Source organism: Budorcas taxicolor, chromosome 2 (genome assembly GCF_023091745.1).
Source record: "Budorcas taxicolor isolate Tak-1 chromosome 2, Takin1.1, whole genome shotgun sequence".
NCBI lineage: Eukaryota > Metazoa > Chordata > Mammalia > Artiodactyla > Bovidae > Budorcas > Budorcas taxicolor.
Genome location: NC_068911.1, coordinates 134817891 through 134833956, shown reverse-complemented (window position 1 = coordinate 134833956; position 16066 = coordinate 134817891). Strand labels below are relative to the sequence as shown.

At 39.6% G+C, this 16066-nt stretch overlaps 1 protein-coding gene across 1 annotated transcript in view; it reads right to left on the bottom strand.

Annotated features, from left to right (window-relative positions):
* Positions 1–16066, bottom strand: part of CDK15 (cyclin dependent kinase 15) — a 91153-nt gene that overhangs the window by 50717 nt on the left and 24370 nt on the right. The window contains exon 8 of the mRNA XM_052635654.1: positions 15436–15556. Within this exon, the coding sequence (XP_052491614.1) occupies positions 15436–15556 (121 nt within the window). The remainder of the gene's footprint in view (positions 1–15435; positions 15557–16066) is intronic.

Genomic DNA, 16066 nt, shown 5'->3' with positions numbered 1-16066 from the left:
AAAACCCCAAAAGTTAAACTATGACATGATCAGAATGTTTCTTTTATACTCATTGAAAGGGCTGTTACAAATTTAATCAGACAGATTATTTCATCAACTATCATACTTGTACAATGAAAAATATTAAATAAAAGAAATTGATTCAGGTACTCATCAAACTTTCTAACATTCAGCGTTTGACAAAGACTGTTTAATGTCTGTGTTTATATCCATGATATCATCCTTTGATGGTATTGTCCAGGAGTTTGATGATACAGCATTTCTTAAAATAATCCTTGTTTCTTAAAATAAAAGAACTAAGAGTTATTGGTGCTGGGCTCCTAGGCTGACCTTGCAAGTACAAGTTACACTTTTGACTGCAGCTTAAAAAATATTGCTAAACATGTCTGATTCACTTATTCTCCACAACCATTTGGTTTCCTAAGAGTTAAAAAATAAAGAAAGAAATAAAGCTCTCCTGTCTTCAAAGTCACTGACTCCCATTCAGCAAGTTTTGATGCTGACATGTTTGATGTCCCCACACATACAAGGGTAACTATAGTCACAACTGCAGCATGGTTGATGGCTATCCTAAGATGTTACTGACTGAAATGCATCCTGATTTAAACAAAGAATGCACATTTTAAAGGACTTCCCAGGTGGCGCTAGTGGTAAAGAATCCATCTGCCAATGAAGGAGACACTGGAGTTGTGGGTTTGATCCCTTGGTTAGCAGGATCTCCTGGAGAGGGCATGCCAACCCACTCCAGTACTCTTGCCTAGAGAATCTCATGGACAGAGGAGCCTGGCGGGCTACAGTCCATAGGGTTGCAAAGAGTCAGACATGACTGAAGCGACTTAGCACTCATCTTAAAATAAATTGTCTTTCCTGCTTAGTCAAACTGGAGGGTAATTCCTAAGGAACAGTAAGAAGTAAGATTTTGCTAGTAACACACATTTTTACTCTCACAAAACTTTTTTGAGAATGCTGCAAGGGGCTTCCCTTGTGGCTCAGCTGGTAAACAATCTGCCTGCAATGCAGGACACCTGGGTTCTATCCCTGAGTTGGGAAGATCCCCTGGAGAAGGGAAAGGCTACCCACTACAGTATTCTGGTCTGGAGAATTCCATGGACTATATAGTCCATGGGGTCACAAAGATTGGACATGACTGAGCAACTTTCACTTACTTCAAATAACTGATTATAGAGATTATCCCCATGGTCTAATACTTTCTGATTTTTGACTCCAAATCTCTTTCACCATAACACATAGTTTTGCAAACTTCCTTAATCATCTTGATGTTTTGCTGTAGCATGATAAAGAAGAAAATTTAAGTAAAATAGTTTAGTATAGATCATCATATTCAGTTCAGTTCAGCTCAGTCGCTAGTCATGTCCGACTCTTTGTGACCCTATGGACTGCAGCATGCCAGGCTTCCCTGGCCATCACCAACTCCCGGAGCTTACTCAAACTCATGTTCATTGAGTCGGTGATGCCATCCAACCATCTCATCCTCTGTCGTCCCCTTCTCCTGCCTTCAATCTTTCCCAGCATCAGGGTCTTTTCTAGTGAGTCAAATCTTTGCATCAGGTGGCCAAAGTATTGGAGTTTCAGCTTCAGCATCAGTCCATCCAATGAATATTCAGGACTGATTATCATCATATTATTAAAGGTTTATAATGAAATTGATTTTAAATCATTTTTAACATTATTCATATTAATATAGTAAAGAATCTGCCTTCAACGCAAGACACCCAGGTTCGATCTCTGGCTCGGGAGGATTCCCTAAAGAAGGGAATAGTTACCCACTCCAGTATTCTTGCCTGGAGAATTCCATGCACAGAGAACACTGGTGAGCTATAGTCCATGGGGTCTCAAAGAGTTGGACACAACTGAGTGACTAATACTTTTTCATGATAAATATTCACTTTTCCATCTGACTGTCAGTTCAGTTCAGTTCAGTCACTCAGTCGTATCCGACTCTTTGCGACCCCATGAATCGCAGCACGCTAGGCCTCCCTGTCCATCACCAACTTCCGGAGTTCACTCAAACTCCTGTCCATGGAGTCAGTGATGCCATCCAGCCATCTCATCCTCTGTCGTCCCCTTTTCCTCCTGCCCCCAATCCCTCCCAGCATCAGAGTCTTTTCCAATGAGTCAACTCTTCGCATGAGGTGGCCAAAGTATTGGAGTTTCAACTTTAGCATCAGTCCTTCCAAAGAACACCCAGGGCTGATCTCCTTTAGAATGGACTGTTTGGATCTCCTTGCAGTCCAAGGGACTCTCAAGAGTCTTCTCCAACACCACAGTTCAAAAGCATCAATTCTTCAGCGCTCAGCTTTCTTCACAGTCCAACTCTCACATCCATGCATGACCACTGGAAAAACCGTAGCCTTGACTAGACGGACCTTAGTCGGCAAAGTAATGTCTCTGCTTTTGAATATGCTATCTAGGTTGGTCATAACTTTTCTTCCAAGGAGTAAGCGTCTTTTAATTTCATGGCTGCAGTCACCATCTGCAGTGATTTGGAGCCCCCCAAAATAAAGTCTGACACTGTTTCCACTGTTTCCCCACCTATTTGCCATGAAGTGACGGGACCAGATGCCATGATCTTCGCTATTTAATTTATTTTGTGTAGGAGAAAGAAGATTTTTTGATAAACAAGCTTAAGAATAATTTTTATGTTGTGTCTAGTTTGGGGAGAGAATATATATTTTTAAAAGTATGTACATTTAACTGTATCTTACCATTTCAAGAGACAATTTTCATGACTTACTATTTGGTTTGCATGTAAAATAGTCAATAAATTTATTTTTAGAATTTTGTGTATACATAAATAAGAGGTATCAGACTGAGTTTTGCAGGTTTTTATTCTTCCCCTCAAACAACAGGTTGTCTTTATCCTCAGCTGCTAAAAAAACTAATTGGATAAAATGTCCACTGTATGTGTTTTACTGATTTCTCATGTACAAGAGACATCTTGATGTGTGATACAGGCATTTTGGGAGTTCCCTGGTGGTCCAGTGGCTAAGTCTCCACACTTCTGCTGTCAGGGCCCGGGTTCAATCCTTGGTAAAGGAACTAAGATCCTGCAAGCTGTTTTAAGTGGCCAAAAAAGGAAAACAGAATTTTGATGAGATGAATCTCAAAAATCTGGTGAATAGTATCTTGAGGTGAATTTTTTTAGAATTCAGTTCACTTCAGTTCTGTTCAGTAGCTTAGTCATGTCTGACTCTTTGCGACCCCATGAACCACAGCACGCCAGGCCTCCCTGAACATCACCAACTCCCGGAGTTTACCCAAACTCATGTCCATTGAATCAGTGATGCCATCTAACCATCTCATCCTCTGTCATCTCCTTTTCCTCCTGCCTTCAATCTTTCCCAACATCAGGGTCTTTTCAAATGAGTCAACTCTTCGCATGAGGTGGCCAAAATATTGGAGCTTCAGCTACAACATCAGTCCTTCCAAAGAACACCCAGGACTGATCTCCTTTAGAATGGACTGGTTGGATCTCCTTGCAGTACAAGGGACTCTCGAGAGTCTTCTCCAACACCACAGTTCAAAAGCATCAATTCTTCGGCACTCAGCTTTCTTCACAGTCTGACTCTCACATCCATACATGACCACTGGAAAAACCATAGCTTTGACTGGATGGACCTTTGTTGGCAAAGTAATGTCTCTGCTTTTGCATATGCTATCTAGGTTGGTCATAACTTTTCTTCCAAGGAGTAAGCGTCTTTTAATTTCATGGCTGCAGTCACCATCTGCAGTGATTTTGGAACCCAGAAAAATAAGTCTGACACTCTTTCCACTGTTTCCCCATCTATTTCCCATGAAGTGATGGGGCCAGATGGGGCCATGATCTTCGTTTTCTGAATGTTGAGCTTTAAGCCAACTTTTTCACTTTCATCAAGAGGCTCTTTAGTTCTTCTTCACTTCCTGCCATATGGGTAGTATCATCTGCATATCTGAGGTTATTGATATTTCTCCCGGCAATCTTGATTTTAGCTTGTGCTTCTTCCAGCCCAGTGTTTCTTATGATGTACTCTGCATATAAGTTAAATAAGCAGGGTGATAATGTACAGCCTTGATGTACTCCTTTTCCTATTTGGAACAAGTCTGTTGTTCCATGTCCAGTTCTAACTGTTGCTTCCTGACCTACATACAGGTTTCTCAAGAGGCAGGTTAGGTGGTCTGGTATTCCCATCTCTTTCAGAATTTTCCACAGTTTCTTGTGATCCACACAGTCAAAGGCTTTGGCATAGTCAATAAAGCAGAAATAGATGTTTTTCTGGAACTCTTTTGCTTTCTCGATGATCCAGCAGATGTTGGCAATTTGATCTCTGGTTCCTCTGCCTTTTCTAAATCCAACTTGAATATCTGAAGTTCACATATTGCTGAAGGCTGGCTTGGAGAATTTTGAGCATTACTTTACTATCGTGTGAGATGAGTGCAATTGTGTGGTAGTTTGAACATTCTTTGGCATTGCCTTTCTTTGGGATTGGAATGAAAACTGACCTTTTCCAGTCCTGCGGCCACTGCTGAGTTTTCCAAATTTGCTGGCATATTGAGTGCAGCACTTTCACAGCATCATCTTTCAGGATTTGAAATAGCTCAACTGGAATTCCATCACCTCCACTAGCTTTGTTCGTAGTGATACTTCCAAAGGCCCACTTGACTTCACTTTCCAGGATGTCTGCCTCTAGGTTAGTGATCACACCATCGTGATTATCTTGGTCATGAAGATCTTTTTTTGTATAGTTCTTCTGTGTATTCTTGCCACCTCTTCTTAATATCTTCTGTTTCTGTTAAGTCCATACGATTTCTGTCCTTTATCGAACCCATCTTTGCATGAAATGTTCCCTTGGTATCTCTAATTTTCTTGAAGAGATCTCTAGTCTTTCCTATTCTATTGTTTCCCTCTATTTCTTTATTATCATTTTAAGACTCCTTACTGGCTTGCTTTTAAATATTCATATTCTTTTTACTTCTTGTCTTTAAAGCAATAGATATAAAAGGTGTAAATTAAACAATACATGGAGAATAATGAAAGTAATGGCAAACTGTCAAATGGTTTAAAAACATCCTGGTTGCTAGCAATGTCAACTGTGAGACAAGCCAGCTGAAAAACTGAGATGGTGAATACCATCAAATGGTCTCCACCCACTTCCCTTCATGCTTTCTCTGCATTCTTGAAAAGTCTCAAGCCATTTCAATTTGAAGTGAAAAAGAAAAACACACACAAATATATATTTATGTATCTGTGGGTATAGAACACAAGTGATTATTTATTAACTGACACAAAATAGAAATGAAAATGTACTGGCTTTTGAAGATTTGAACCAGCTCTCCATCCAGTATTGCAACACCTCCAGAAACCCCAGGAGCTCACAAATTACCAGAAGGCTTGAGGGTGCTCTAAATGAGGTTCAAACCATAGTCATTGCTAGTTTACTGAGCCTTTTCTCCCCTCAAAAGGATTTCATGGCTAAGAAAGAGCTTGTTGCCTTTTCATGTCCTTTTATAATGGTGGCTATGAGGAACCAAAAAGGAAGTCCTTTTCATTACACAATTTCTTAGTGTCCTTTATCTTCTACACCACTGGGACAGTGGGCACAATTATGTAAAATATACTGGAGAAAGCTGGACTTTAAGACTACTGTGTAAGTACTACAAAATAACATGAGATGTTTGCATAAAAGAATAAAATGCTAATATTGGTTGAAATTCCATTTATATCTGCATTTGTGTGGTTCGTGCCATATAGGCATTTTCTTGAGTCTTTCTTTTTAAGTTTCACTTAGGGGCAGATTAAACCTTCCTCACCTACCAATCTAGTCTAAGGTTTTTTATAAGGGCTTCCCTGGGGGCTCAATTGGTAAAGAATCTGCCTACAATGAGGAGACCCAGGTTTGATCCCTGGGTGGAGAAGATCCCTTGGAAAAGGGAATGGCTACCCACTCCAGTATTCTTGCCTAGAGAATTCCATGGACAGAGGAGCCTGGCAGGCTAATAAAATGTGTGTGTGTGTGTGTGTGTGTGTGTGTGTGTGTGTGTGCAATGCACTTATGCACTTAGAATACTTACAAGACAAACAAAATTCCTAAATCAATTGTATTTCAGAAGCTGGACTATTTGTATCATAAATGTCAGTGCACTGGAAAGAAAATAAGTCTGTGTACCTTAAGTGTGAAGAACGAAAGATTTTTTTCAGGTAAGTACTGTTCTTTAAAAAATGTACAAATCACTTTCTTATTTTTTCCATTTATTCCTCAGAACTGTTTTTTTTTTCAATTTGCTTTGTGAACAAGTTGTGTGACTTTCATAGTTTTTATTTGTTTCTTAAGCAAGTTGTGTGGCTATCACCTATTTTGTCCACCCCAGACTAGTCTTAAAGCAAACATTTTAAGTATTCTGAACATTCATGTCCAGATAGGGAGCCAGCTCCTATTTCTTTTTATTCCTCTGTTTTATTCTTAAATCTTCATTCCTGTGGCTCTTCTTACCCTACATATCTTTAGGCTTCTCAGAGGATTTCTGCTCTGTGGAGATACCCTTGGGGCAGCCCATGTAGTTGAAGAGAAACTTCACACGCAGGGGAAAAAAGAGCTGGTGACATCAAACAGTGAATCCTTCCAGAAGGGAGAGATGCACTGGGTCATTTTATTGCTCCAACTGTGGTTCTTCAGTCATGTTAGAAGAAACAGCTAACATGTTTTCTGCTTTTTCTGGCTTTCTTCCTGGTCTTTTCTCTATTCTGAGCATGAGCAAATTTCTTCCCATTAGAGAGAGAAAGATTCCTCAAATTCTTTAGGCAATCTCTGGAGAAATAAACCATCTCAGGAGTTTTAGTTTTGGGGAGATGCAAGGAGTCTATAAGAACATTGTTGGGAGAAGTGAGTCAATATTTCACTTTTCACTATTGAAGTTAATTCAGAGCAGCCTGATATATGGCAGTGACATGATATTTCTATTTGCTTTTCCCTGGGCCACTCTTTATATTTGGAAGTTTGCAGCAAGAGATTTGACTGTAAAGAATCTCTCAGGCACTGATAACTTTCTGTAGTTCTAAATCCAGCATCTGCCTGCAGTTAGTTTTGGATAGAGGACTTGACTATCAAAGGAAATTCTTCTTTAAAACCCAGTTTGCCATAACATGGATGAACCTTGAAAATATTATGCTAAGTGAAAAAAGCCAGACATGGAAGGACAAATACTGTATGACTGCATTTATATGAGGTACTAGAGTGGTCAAATTCACAGAGAGAAGAAGTACAATAGTGGTTGTCAGGGACTGAGGGGAGGGAGCAAAGAGAAGTGATTGTTTAATGGGTACAAAGAGTCATATTGGGATGATGAAAAGTTCTGATGATGAAAAGAGATGGATAGTGGAGGTGGTGGTACTTGATGCCACTGAACTGTACATTTGAAAATAGTTAAAATGGTAATTTTTGTTATATATATTTTAACACAATACAAAAAGTAAAAACAAAAAGTGTAATCATCCTACAGCATTGAGGTTTTTTTTTTTTTCACTGAAGTTGCTAATGGAATCTTTTTAGGTCTGAAAAAGTATCAGAAAGAGAGGAAAAGATGATGAGAGATTAGAAGATGCTGGTTGTAAGTGCTGGGAATAACCAATGTGTCTTACTGGTATATTTTCCATATTTTAAGTGTTTGCTTTGGGCCATGGACTCTGTTGCTCCCAGGGTTTATCGTGAATGAGAGGCTCTTGTTATAATTAGTTTCATTAGGACAAAGGCTCTAATGCTCAACCACTGTCACCTGCCTCCTTACGAAAGCATTCAGTTTATACCCTATGGGGTTGCATGGCCTTTTCTTCCATTGTGAATTGGAAATCTTTTCCCTGCTCATTTTCCTCACCCTGAAAAGAAAAAAAATAGGAGAAGAGGATTCCCAATGTAAACATCTAATATCTAACAGTTATGTAGAGTGAACCATTATAGTAAATACTGAAAGATAATGATTATTCTATTTCTACATTACTTTTTGAGTTTTACTGGACAAATAACAATCATCAAATTAATAAGAGTAATGACAATAATTTTAACTTATGACTGAGTTTTTATTCTGTCAGCATCACATCATTATTCATGATTAAATTAATGAAACACTTATCAGTGGAATAACACACACTTTAGTATATTCAGTAAAAACTAAGGTATACATAGTTTAAGAGGGGTTTAAAGAACTGGTAGATGAAGAAATTATCCAAAAGTAGCACAGAGAGTTAAAGGGACTGAAAATATGAAAGAGAGGGTAAGAGCCAAGGGTGATAGAAAGATCATCTTTCACTGGAGCTCCAGAAAGAGAGACTGGACTAGAGGCAACACTAAAAAGAAAATGGCTGATGGAAAACATGAATTCATAATTAGAAGAAGCACAATATACACCAAGCAGGGTAAATGAAAAGAAGTCCACATTGGACACATTATAGTGAAAACTGCATAATAGTGAAGGCAAAAAACACACAAAACACCCAATCTTTATAATATCCAGAGACAATGGAAGATCACCTGTAAAAGAGAAAGACAATAAGGCCAAAAACAAACTTCCCTGCAATTAGGCTAAAAGTAATCTTCACAAGAGCAGCACTGGAAGACAAAGCTGGGGAAATATCCTCCAAGTTCTGAGAGAAAATAGTGTCAGTCTAGAATTACATCCCCAGCAAGGGGATACCTTTCACGATGAGAGTTTATCTTAAGAAACAAAAGCAGAGTTTGACATCAACAGGCCAACACTAAAGAAAGCTCTAAAAGGTTTATATCAAAAGAGGAAAATTATTTCAAAGTAATATTTAAAGTGCATGAGTGAATGATGAAGTTTTAAATTTATTTTCTCTTGATGAAAACAGCTTCAAAGTAAATAAAGCAGAAATGAATAGAAATATGACAAATCAACAACTTCAATATATCTTTCCCTGATAGCTCAAACAGACAAAAATTATATAAATAAATTGTGAATGACACAAGCAACAACCTTGAAATTTTGAACATATGTAAAATCCTGTACCCAACGATTTGGGAATACACATCCTTCTCAAACACACAGGAAATAACTGAGAATATTGACTATGTACTGGGCCAGTGCTTCTAACAAAGCCAGTGCTACTTCATTTTCTTTGGTGAAACATCAGGTTTTTCTCAACTTTTTTCTTTTTTTTTTTTTGCTAACCTTTAATTTTGAAATAGTTTCAAAATTGAAGTTACAAAAATAGTAGAAAGAATTGTCTTATATACTTCAAACAGATTCCCAATTGCCAACACTTCGCCTTTTTGGTTTTATCATTTTTTCTATCATCCATCTGCTGCTAAGTCGCTTCAGTCGTGTCTGACTCTGTGTGACCCCATAGACGGCAGCCCCCCAGGCTCCCCTGTCCCTGGGATTCTCCAGGCAAGAACACTGGAGTGGGTTGCCATTTCCTTCTCCAATGCATGAAAGTGAAAAGTGAAAGTGAAGTCGCTCAGTCGTGTCCGACTCTTAGCGACCCCATCAGGGACTGCAGCCTACCAGGCTCCTCCGTCCATGGGATTTTCCAGGCAAGAGTACTGGAGTGGGGTGCCAATGCCTTCTTCATCATCCATCTATCTCTTATCTATTTTTTTTTCTAAAGCAGTGGAGAGTAAGTGGCAGATTCCATGGTTCTTCACCCTTATATACTTCCACATGTATCTTCTAAGAACAAAAGCATTCTTTTACACAACAACAATGCAATTATCAAAATCAGGAAACTTAATACTGATCTCAATACCACAATCCACCGATTGTCCCAGGAGGGTTCTTTAGCTCTTTCTCCCCCAGTATCCAATCTAGGACCATGCATTGTGTTTAGTAGACATGCTTCTTTAGTCCCTTTAATCTGGGACATTTCCCTAATTTTTTTTTTTTTTTTTTTGTCTTTTCAAACATTGACCCTATACAGAAGCAGAAAATACCACCCCAAAAATATGCCATTCAAGTATAAGGATTAGTATGAGCTGAAGGCAATTGCGAAAAAGCAGACACAGGATGAGCTTTTGCTTCTCCCGGGCTGTCTGAAAGTGTGAAACTGTTAGGTGCTCAGTCCTGTCTGACTCTTTGCGACACAATGGACTGTAGTCTACCAGGTTCCTCTGTCCATGGAACTCTCCAGGCAAGAATACTGCAGTGGTTTGCCATTCCCTTTCCCAGGGGATATTCCCAACCCAGGGATCGAACCTGGGTCTCCGGCATTGCAGGCAGATTCTTAACCATCTGAGCCACCAGGGAAGCCCGTAAGGAGGACATAAAATCCCCTTGTGAAGATGACCCCTTTCCCAGCCCCAGAGGGGAGAAAAACCTTATCACCAGAGGCAGAGATGGCACCAAGAAGAATGCATGTAAACAGTTGTTGATAAGTCACCCTTATCCACCACCGCTGCTGCTGCTAAGTCGCTTCAGTCGTGTCCTACTCTGTGCGACCCCATAGACGGCAGCCCACCAGGCTCCCCCGTCCCTGGGATTCTCCAGGCAAGAACGCTGGAGTGGATTGCCATTTCCTTCTCCAATGCATGAGAGTGAAAAGTGAAAGTGATGTCGCTTAGTCCTGTCCGACTCTTAGTGACCCCACGGACTGCAGCCCACGAGGCTCCTCCGTCCATGGGATTCTCCAGGCAAGAGCACTGGAGTGGGGTGCCACTGCCCTCTCCGTATCCACCACTAGGGTTCCCCATACACATATGTACCTTCCCACAGTTATCACCCTAAAGAGTTCAGAAGCCCCTTTTCTTTGTCTTGTTAGTTCTCTTTACACAGGAGTGTATCATCTTTTGTCAGAATGGTATAAAAGCCTCCAAGTCTAGCTGTTTCTTTGGGGATTTTCTCTCCTTTTTATGAAGCCACTTACCCCATGTCACATAAAACTTTTAACATAAAATAAAACATGTATGCTTTTCTTCTGTTCATCTGTCTTTTGTCAGCTTATTTCACAGACCCATCCACTGAACCTCAAAGAATAGAAGAAAATTTTTTCTTCCTTTATAGCTCTTTGAAGGAGTACAGTCTAGGGGCTTCCTTGGTGACTCAGTGATAAAGAATCCATCTGCCAGCGTAGGAGACACAGATTTGATTCCTGGTCTGGGAAGCTCCTACATGCTGTGGAGCAACTAGGCCTGTGTGCCACACATATTGAGCCTGTGCTCTAGGCCCAAGAGTTGCAACTGCTGAGCCGTGTACCCTATAGCGCGTGCTCCACAACAAGAGAAGCCACCACAATGAGGAGCCTGCCACACTACACAATGAAAGCCCTCCACACACCATAACTAGAGAGCAGCCCCTGCTCACTGCAACTAGAGAAAACCCAGGAGCAGCAATGAGACCCAGTGCAACCAAATAAATAAATAAAAGTATTAAAAAAATAAAATGAACAGTACCATATAGTTATGTCATAGAATGTTCCTCAAAATGAGTTTATCTGATGCTGCTCCATGATTTGACTCAGGTTATGCTCTTTTTTCAGGAAAACCACATTCGTGATACTGTCTCCTCTGATTTGTATTAGGAGGCAAATGATGTCAGTATGCTCAGTGGCTCAGTCATGTCCAACTCTTTGTGACCCTATGGACGGTAGTCAGTCCCATTATTAATGATACTGACTCTAATCACTTCGTTAAGGTGGTGTTTGCCAAGTTCCTCTGATATAAAGTTGCTATTTTTTCTTTTGTTATAAGTAATTTGTATAGAGGTACTTTGAGACTATGTAAATAAATATTTTATTTCTCATGAAAACTTCCCCACTAATTTAGGATTGATGATTCTCATTTGAACCAACTACTACTATATATGTTACAAAATAGTGATTTTTCTAATTCTATCATTCCTTCCCCAGTTATTAGTTGGCATTATACTGTAAAAAGGAGCTTCCCTTCCTATGTACCTATGGATCCATCCACCTATCCATCCACCCATCTATCCATCCATCTGTTGTTGCTCAGTTGCTAAGCCAGGTCCAACTCTTTGGACTGCAGTATGCCAGGACTCCCTGTTCCTCACCATCTCCTGGAATTTGCCCAAGTTCATGTCCATTGAATCGGTGATGCCATCCAATCTATCCATCTATTATCTATCTATCTTCCATACAGATGTATATTCTTATGTCATTCAGTGTTAAAATACAGTATCTGCACTATTTATTAGGAAGCTCAGAAGGTATTGGCTTTGGCCAGTGGGAGTCTCTTCAAGCTGCTTCCCACATGCTTTTGACATATTCCCATCATTTTTTGATCATTTTATTAGAAAATATTTTGGCCTAACAAGATGTTCCTAGCTCATCTTAAACTCATCTCAGTACTGGCTACTTCTCCAAAAAGGCCTAGTTATTTTCAGTAGGGAATGGTATTGAGAAACAATATCTTAGTAGAAGACCCACACTTATGTAAAATACAATAATAATTTTTTTTAAATGTACCTAGCAGAATCAAATGCAAATTCTTTCTGACAGACTACACTTTATTCAAGGCCTCAAAAAAAAAAAAATCCCACAAATAAAATTCCAAGGAGAATTAGCATATCATTGTCAAAAATAACTAAATTATGCATGGAAAAAAGATACCATATGCAAGAACAAAAAGAAACAATAAACAACAGAAATCAACTTACAAGAAAAGAATATTTACTTTAGGTATGTAAGAGCTTAGAGAGAAAATTATAAAACTTTACTAAAAAGTATTATAGATGAATTAAACAGATGGAGAACTATACTGTTTTAAAATTGGAAGACAGTATTATAAAGGTGTTAACTATCCTCAAAATGTTCTATAATTTCAATGCAATTCTAAAGAAAATCCCACTAGGGTTTTTACATTCAGTAAAATTTATATGGAGAACCAAAGGGGAAAAATAGCTAAGATACTCCTGAGTAAGAAGATGAGGTAGGTGGTGAGACTTGTCCTAGCAGAAATCAAGTATTATTAGAAAGCAACAGAAATTAATACAGTGGGATACTGGTACAGGGACAGATAAACTGACCCCAGTCAAATAGAGTAGAGGGCCCAGAAACAGACCTATGCATCTTTAGACACCTGATATATGAGATACTTGGCAAGGCAGATCACTGAAGAAATTGGGGTGAGACAATTGGTTAGTACAGAGAAAGTCAATTTCCCATATATTAAAGATTTGAAGTGAAAAGAAAAATTTTACAGCTTTTAAAAGAATGTATTAGATAATATCACTTTGGTCTCAGGGAAAGAAGGATGTTTTAAACAAGGAACAAAAAGACTAACCATAAAGGAAAAGACTGCTGAGGTCAGCAATATTAAAACAAAGCACTCTTGCTTGAAAAAACAACATCAAGACAAAAATATAAGCCAGGAACTGACGAAGCTTCTTGCAACACACATAACTGATAGAAGATTAGTATTCAGAGTATAAGAACTCCTATAAATCAATAAAGAAAGAGAGAGACTATCAGAGACATAGAGACCAAAAGAAAATAAATGAAAGACACACAGAGGTATTTCATAGGAGAAAACCCACGAATAATCCATGAAAAGACTTCCAACCTCATTAGTAATTAGGGAAATGCACATTTGATCACAGCATGCTACCATTCTTCCCACAAGATTAGCAAAAATTAAGAAATCTGATTTTATAAAGCTAGTGCAGTTGTGGATAAGGGACTATGATACACTGCTGATGCACAAATTGTTACAACCACTTGGAGAACAACTGGACACTGTCTCATGAAGTTGAACATTCATATACCTCATGACGTAGCAAATCTACTTTGAAGTACTCTAGAGAAATCCTTAAATATAAGTACCAAGTATATTCAAAATAGCAAAAACAAAAACATCAAATTAGATGACTGAAATGTTCATCAACAGAAAATAAAGTGTAACTTAGATCAATGTGGATAAATCCTATAAATACACAGAGTTTAAAAAAAAGCAAATCACAGAAAACTAAAAACAATATAGTACCATTTTTATAAAAACTCAAAAGTTGGTAAAATAATATTTTTTAAATCCATAAAAATGTAAAAGTATTATTTAAAAAAAGGTGAGGGACTGACAACAAGAAAAAAAATTCAGGGTAGAGCCCCTCTGGTGGACGGGCAGGATCTGGTGAATGTGGAAATGTATTTTTTGGCCATGCCACGCAGCATGTGGGATCCTAGCTCCCCGAGCAGAGGTGGAACCCATACCTCCTGCACTGGAAGAGCAAAGTCCTAACCACCGGACCACCAGGGAAGTCCAATGTGGCAATACTGACCATGTTCTGGTTGTTTTGTTGGGTAGTGGGTTCATGGAGTTCGCTTTATTATGCTTCTTAATCTACATCGGGTTTCTCAGTCTTGACACTATTGGCTTTTGGGGCTGGATGCATCTTTGTTGCGGCGGCCTGCTCTGTGCACTGTAAGATATTTAGTAGCATCCCTGGCCTTTACCCACTAGATGCCAGGAGCACCTTGCCCCTACCCAAGTGTGGCAATAAATGTCTCAGACATTGCCAAGGTCCCTGGGAAGTAAAATTGGTCCTGGTGAAGAATCACTGATGTATATGTTTATGTATTTTGAATGTTTTAAATGCTCTGTAATAAAGCAAAGTTTAAAAGTGATGAGCAGAAGCTTCACTGTCTGTGAAGCACAACTAGGAAGTGATCATTAAGAGCTGAGAAAACCAGAGCCCGCCGAAAGCCTTTGAAGTGACAGCATGGAGCAGTGAGTCCTGACAGTTTCAGAGGGGTTTTGACTAGCAGGTGATATTCTGAGAAATGGTACCGGGTATCGGGAAATCAAGGACTCCAGATACACTGCAGGAAATTTTCTCCAACTTTTCTCAAGACTTTGGGAAATTCAAAAGCTTAGTTTAGCCTCTTAGTGTTTTTTAAACAGGGCCCTCAGTGTATATAAGACCGTCTAAAGAATTGAAAGAAGTCTGTATACTTTGTTACCTTTGAGGCGCTGGCTGTGACTGTAAATTCACCACACAAATGACTGGGATATTTCCAGGAATCAGAAGCAGACAATGTAACACTGCAGGTCTGGGATGTTGAGTGACTGATATCCCACTCACCACTGCACCTGTTTAATCCCAGAGCCTCCCCAACAATGTGTTTCTACTTGACAGCATCTGTCTGTCTGGTTTCTTATATTCACACCACAGTCCCCCTTAACCCCTCATGAGTCATGTCTGACTCTTTGTGACTCCATGGGCTGTAGCCTGCCAGGCTCCTCGTCCATGGGATTCTCCAGGCAAGAATACTGGAGTGGATTGCCATTTCCTTCTCCAGAGGATCTTCTCAGCCCAGGGATTGAACTCGGGTCTCCTACATCTCCTGCATTGGCAGACGGATTCTTTACCACTGAGCCACCTGGGAAGCCATTGGAATGATTATCTAAAATGTAACACAGTTACTAAAGCAACCTTCATGGGTAGGATGACTCACATTTTCTTGGCACTTGCTCTTACCATATGTCCAATTCAGAGGAATACTCAGTGGCTCCCAGCAAGGCATCAGGAGGGCGGTACCAGAGAGTCACAACTTCTGAAGAATATGTCTGGCTGGGAATGGACTTGGCTCGAGCAAGACCTGAGCGAAGGGGGAAAGCACAGAACTTGTTGTCCTGAGACTTCCGGGAGAGGCACAGTGATAGAGTCTGCCAAGGAGAGTGCAACTGGCAGAGTAAACGATATTTTAAAAATAATACACAAATTTCAGTGCTTTTAATAGAGCTACTCAACTCTCTTGATTCTTATGTACCTCTTCATCGCATTAATTTCTCTGAATTTAGCCTACTTTGCAGCTAGATGTGGCCTTCCTGGCAGCTAAGTGTTGCAAGGCAACTAAATTTTTGCCTATTTGATATGAATAAAAGTGACATGTGAACTTCCTGGAGGGGTTAAGTGTTGGTCCCTTTTCTCCTTCCTCCAGGCTGTGGTGAGGAGGAGGTGGCTGCCATCTTGAAATATGCCAATGGGCAACACCTAGGGGTGGTGGGGCTCACATGACAGAAGGAGAATGAACCAAGACATTTTGGGGCTTCCACAAAGCTCTGACTGCCTAGGTCAGATGTTATATGAGACAAAATTAAGCTTCAAG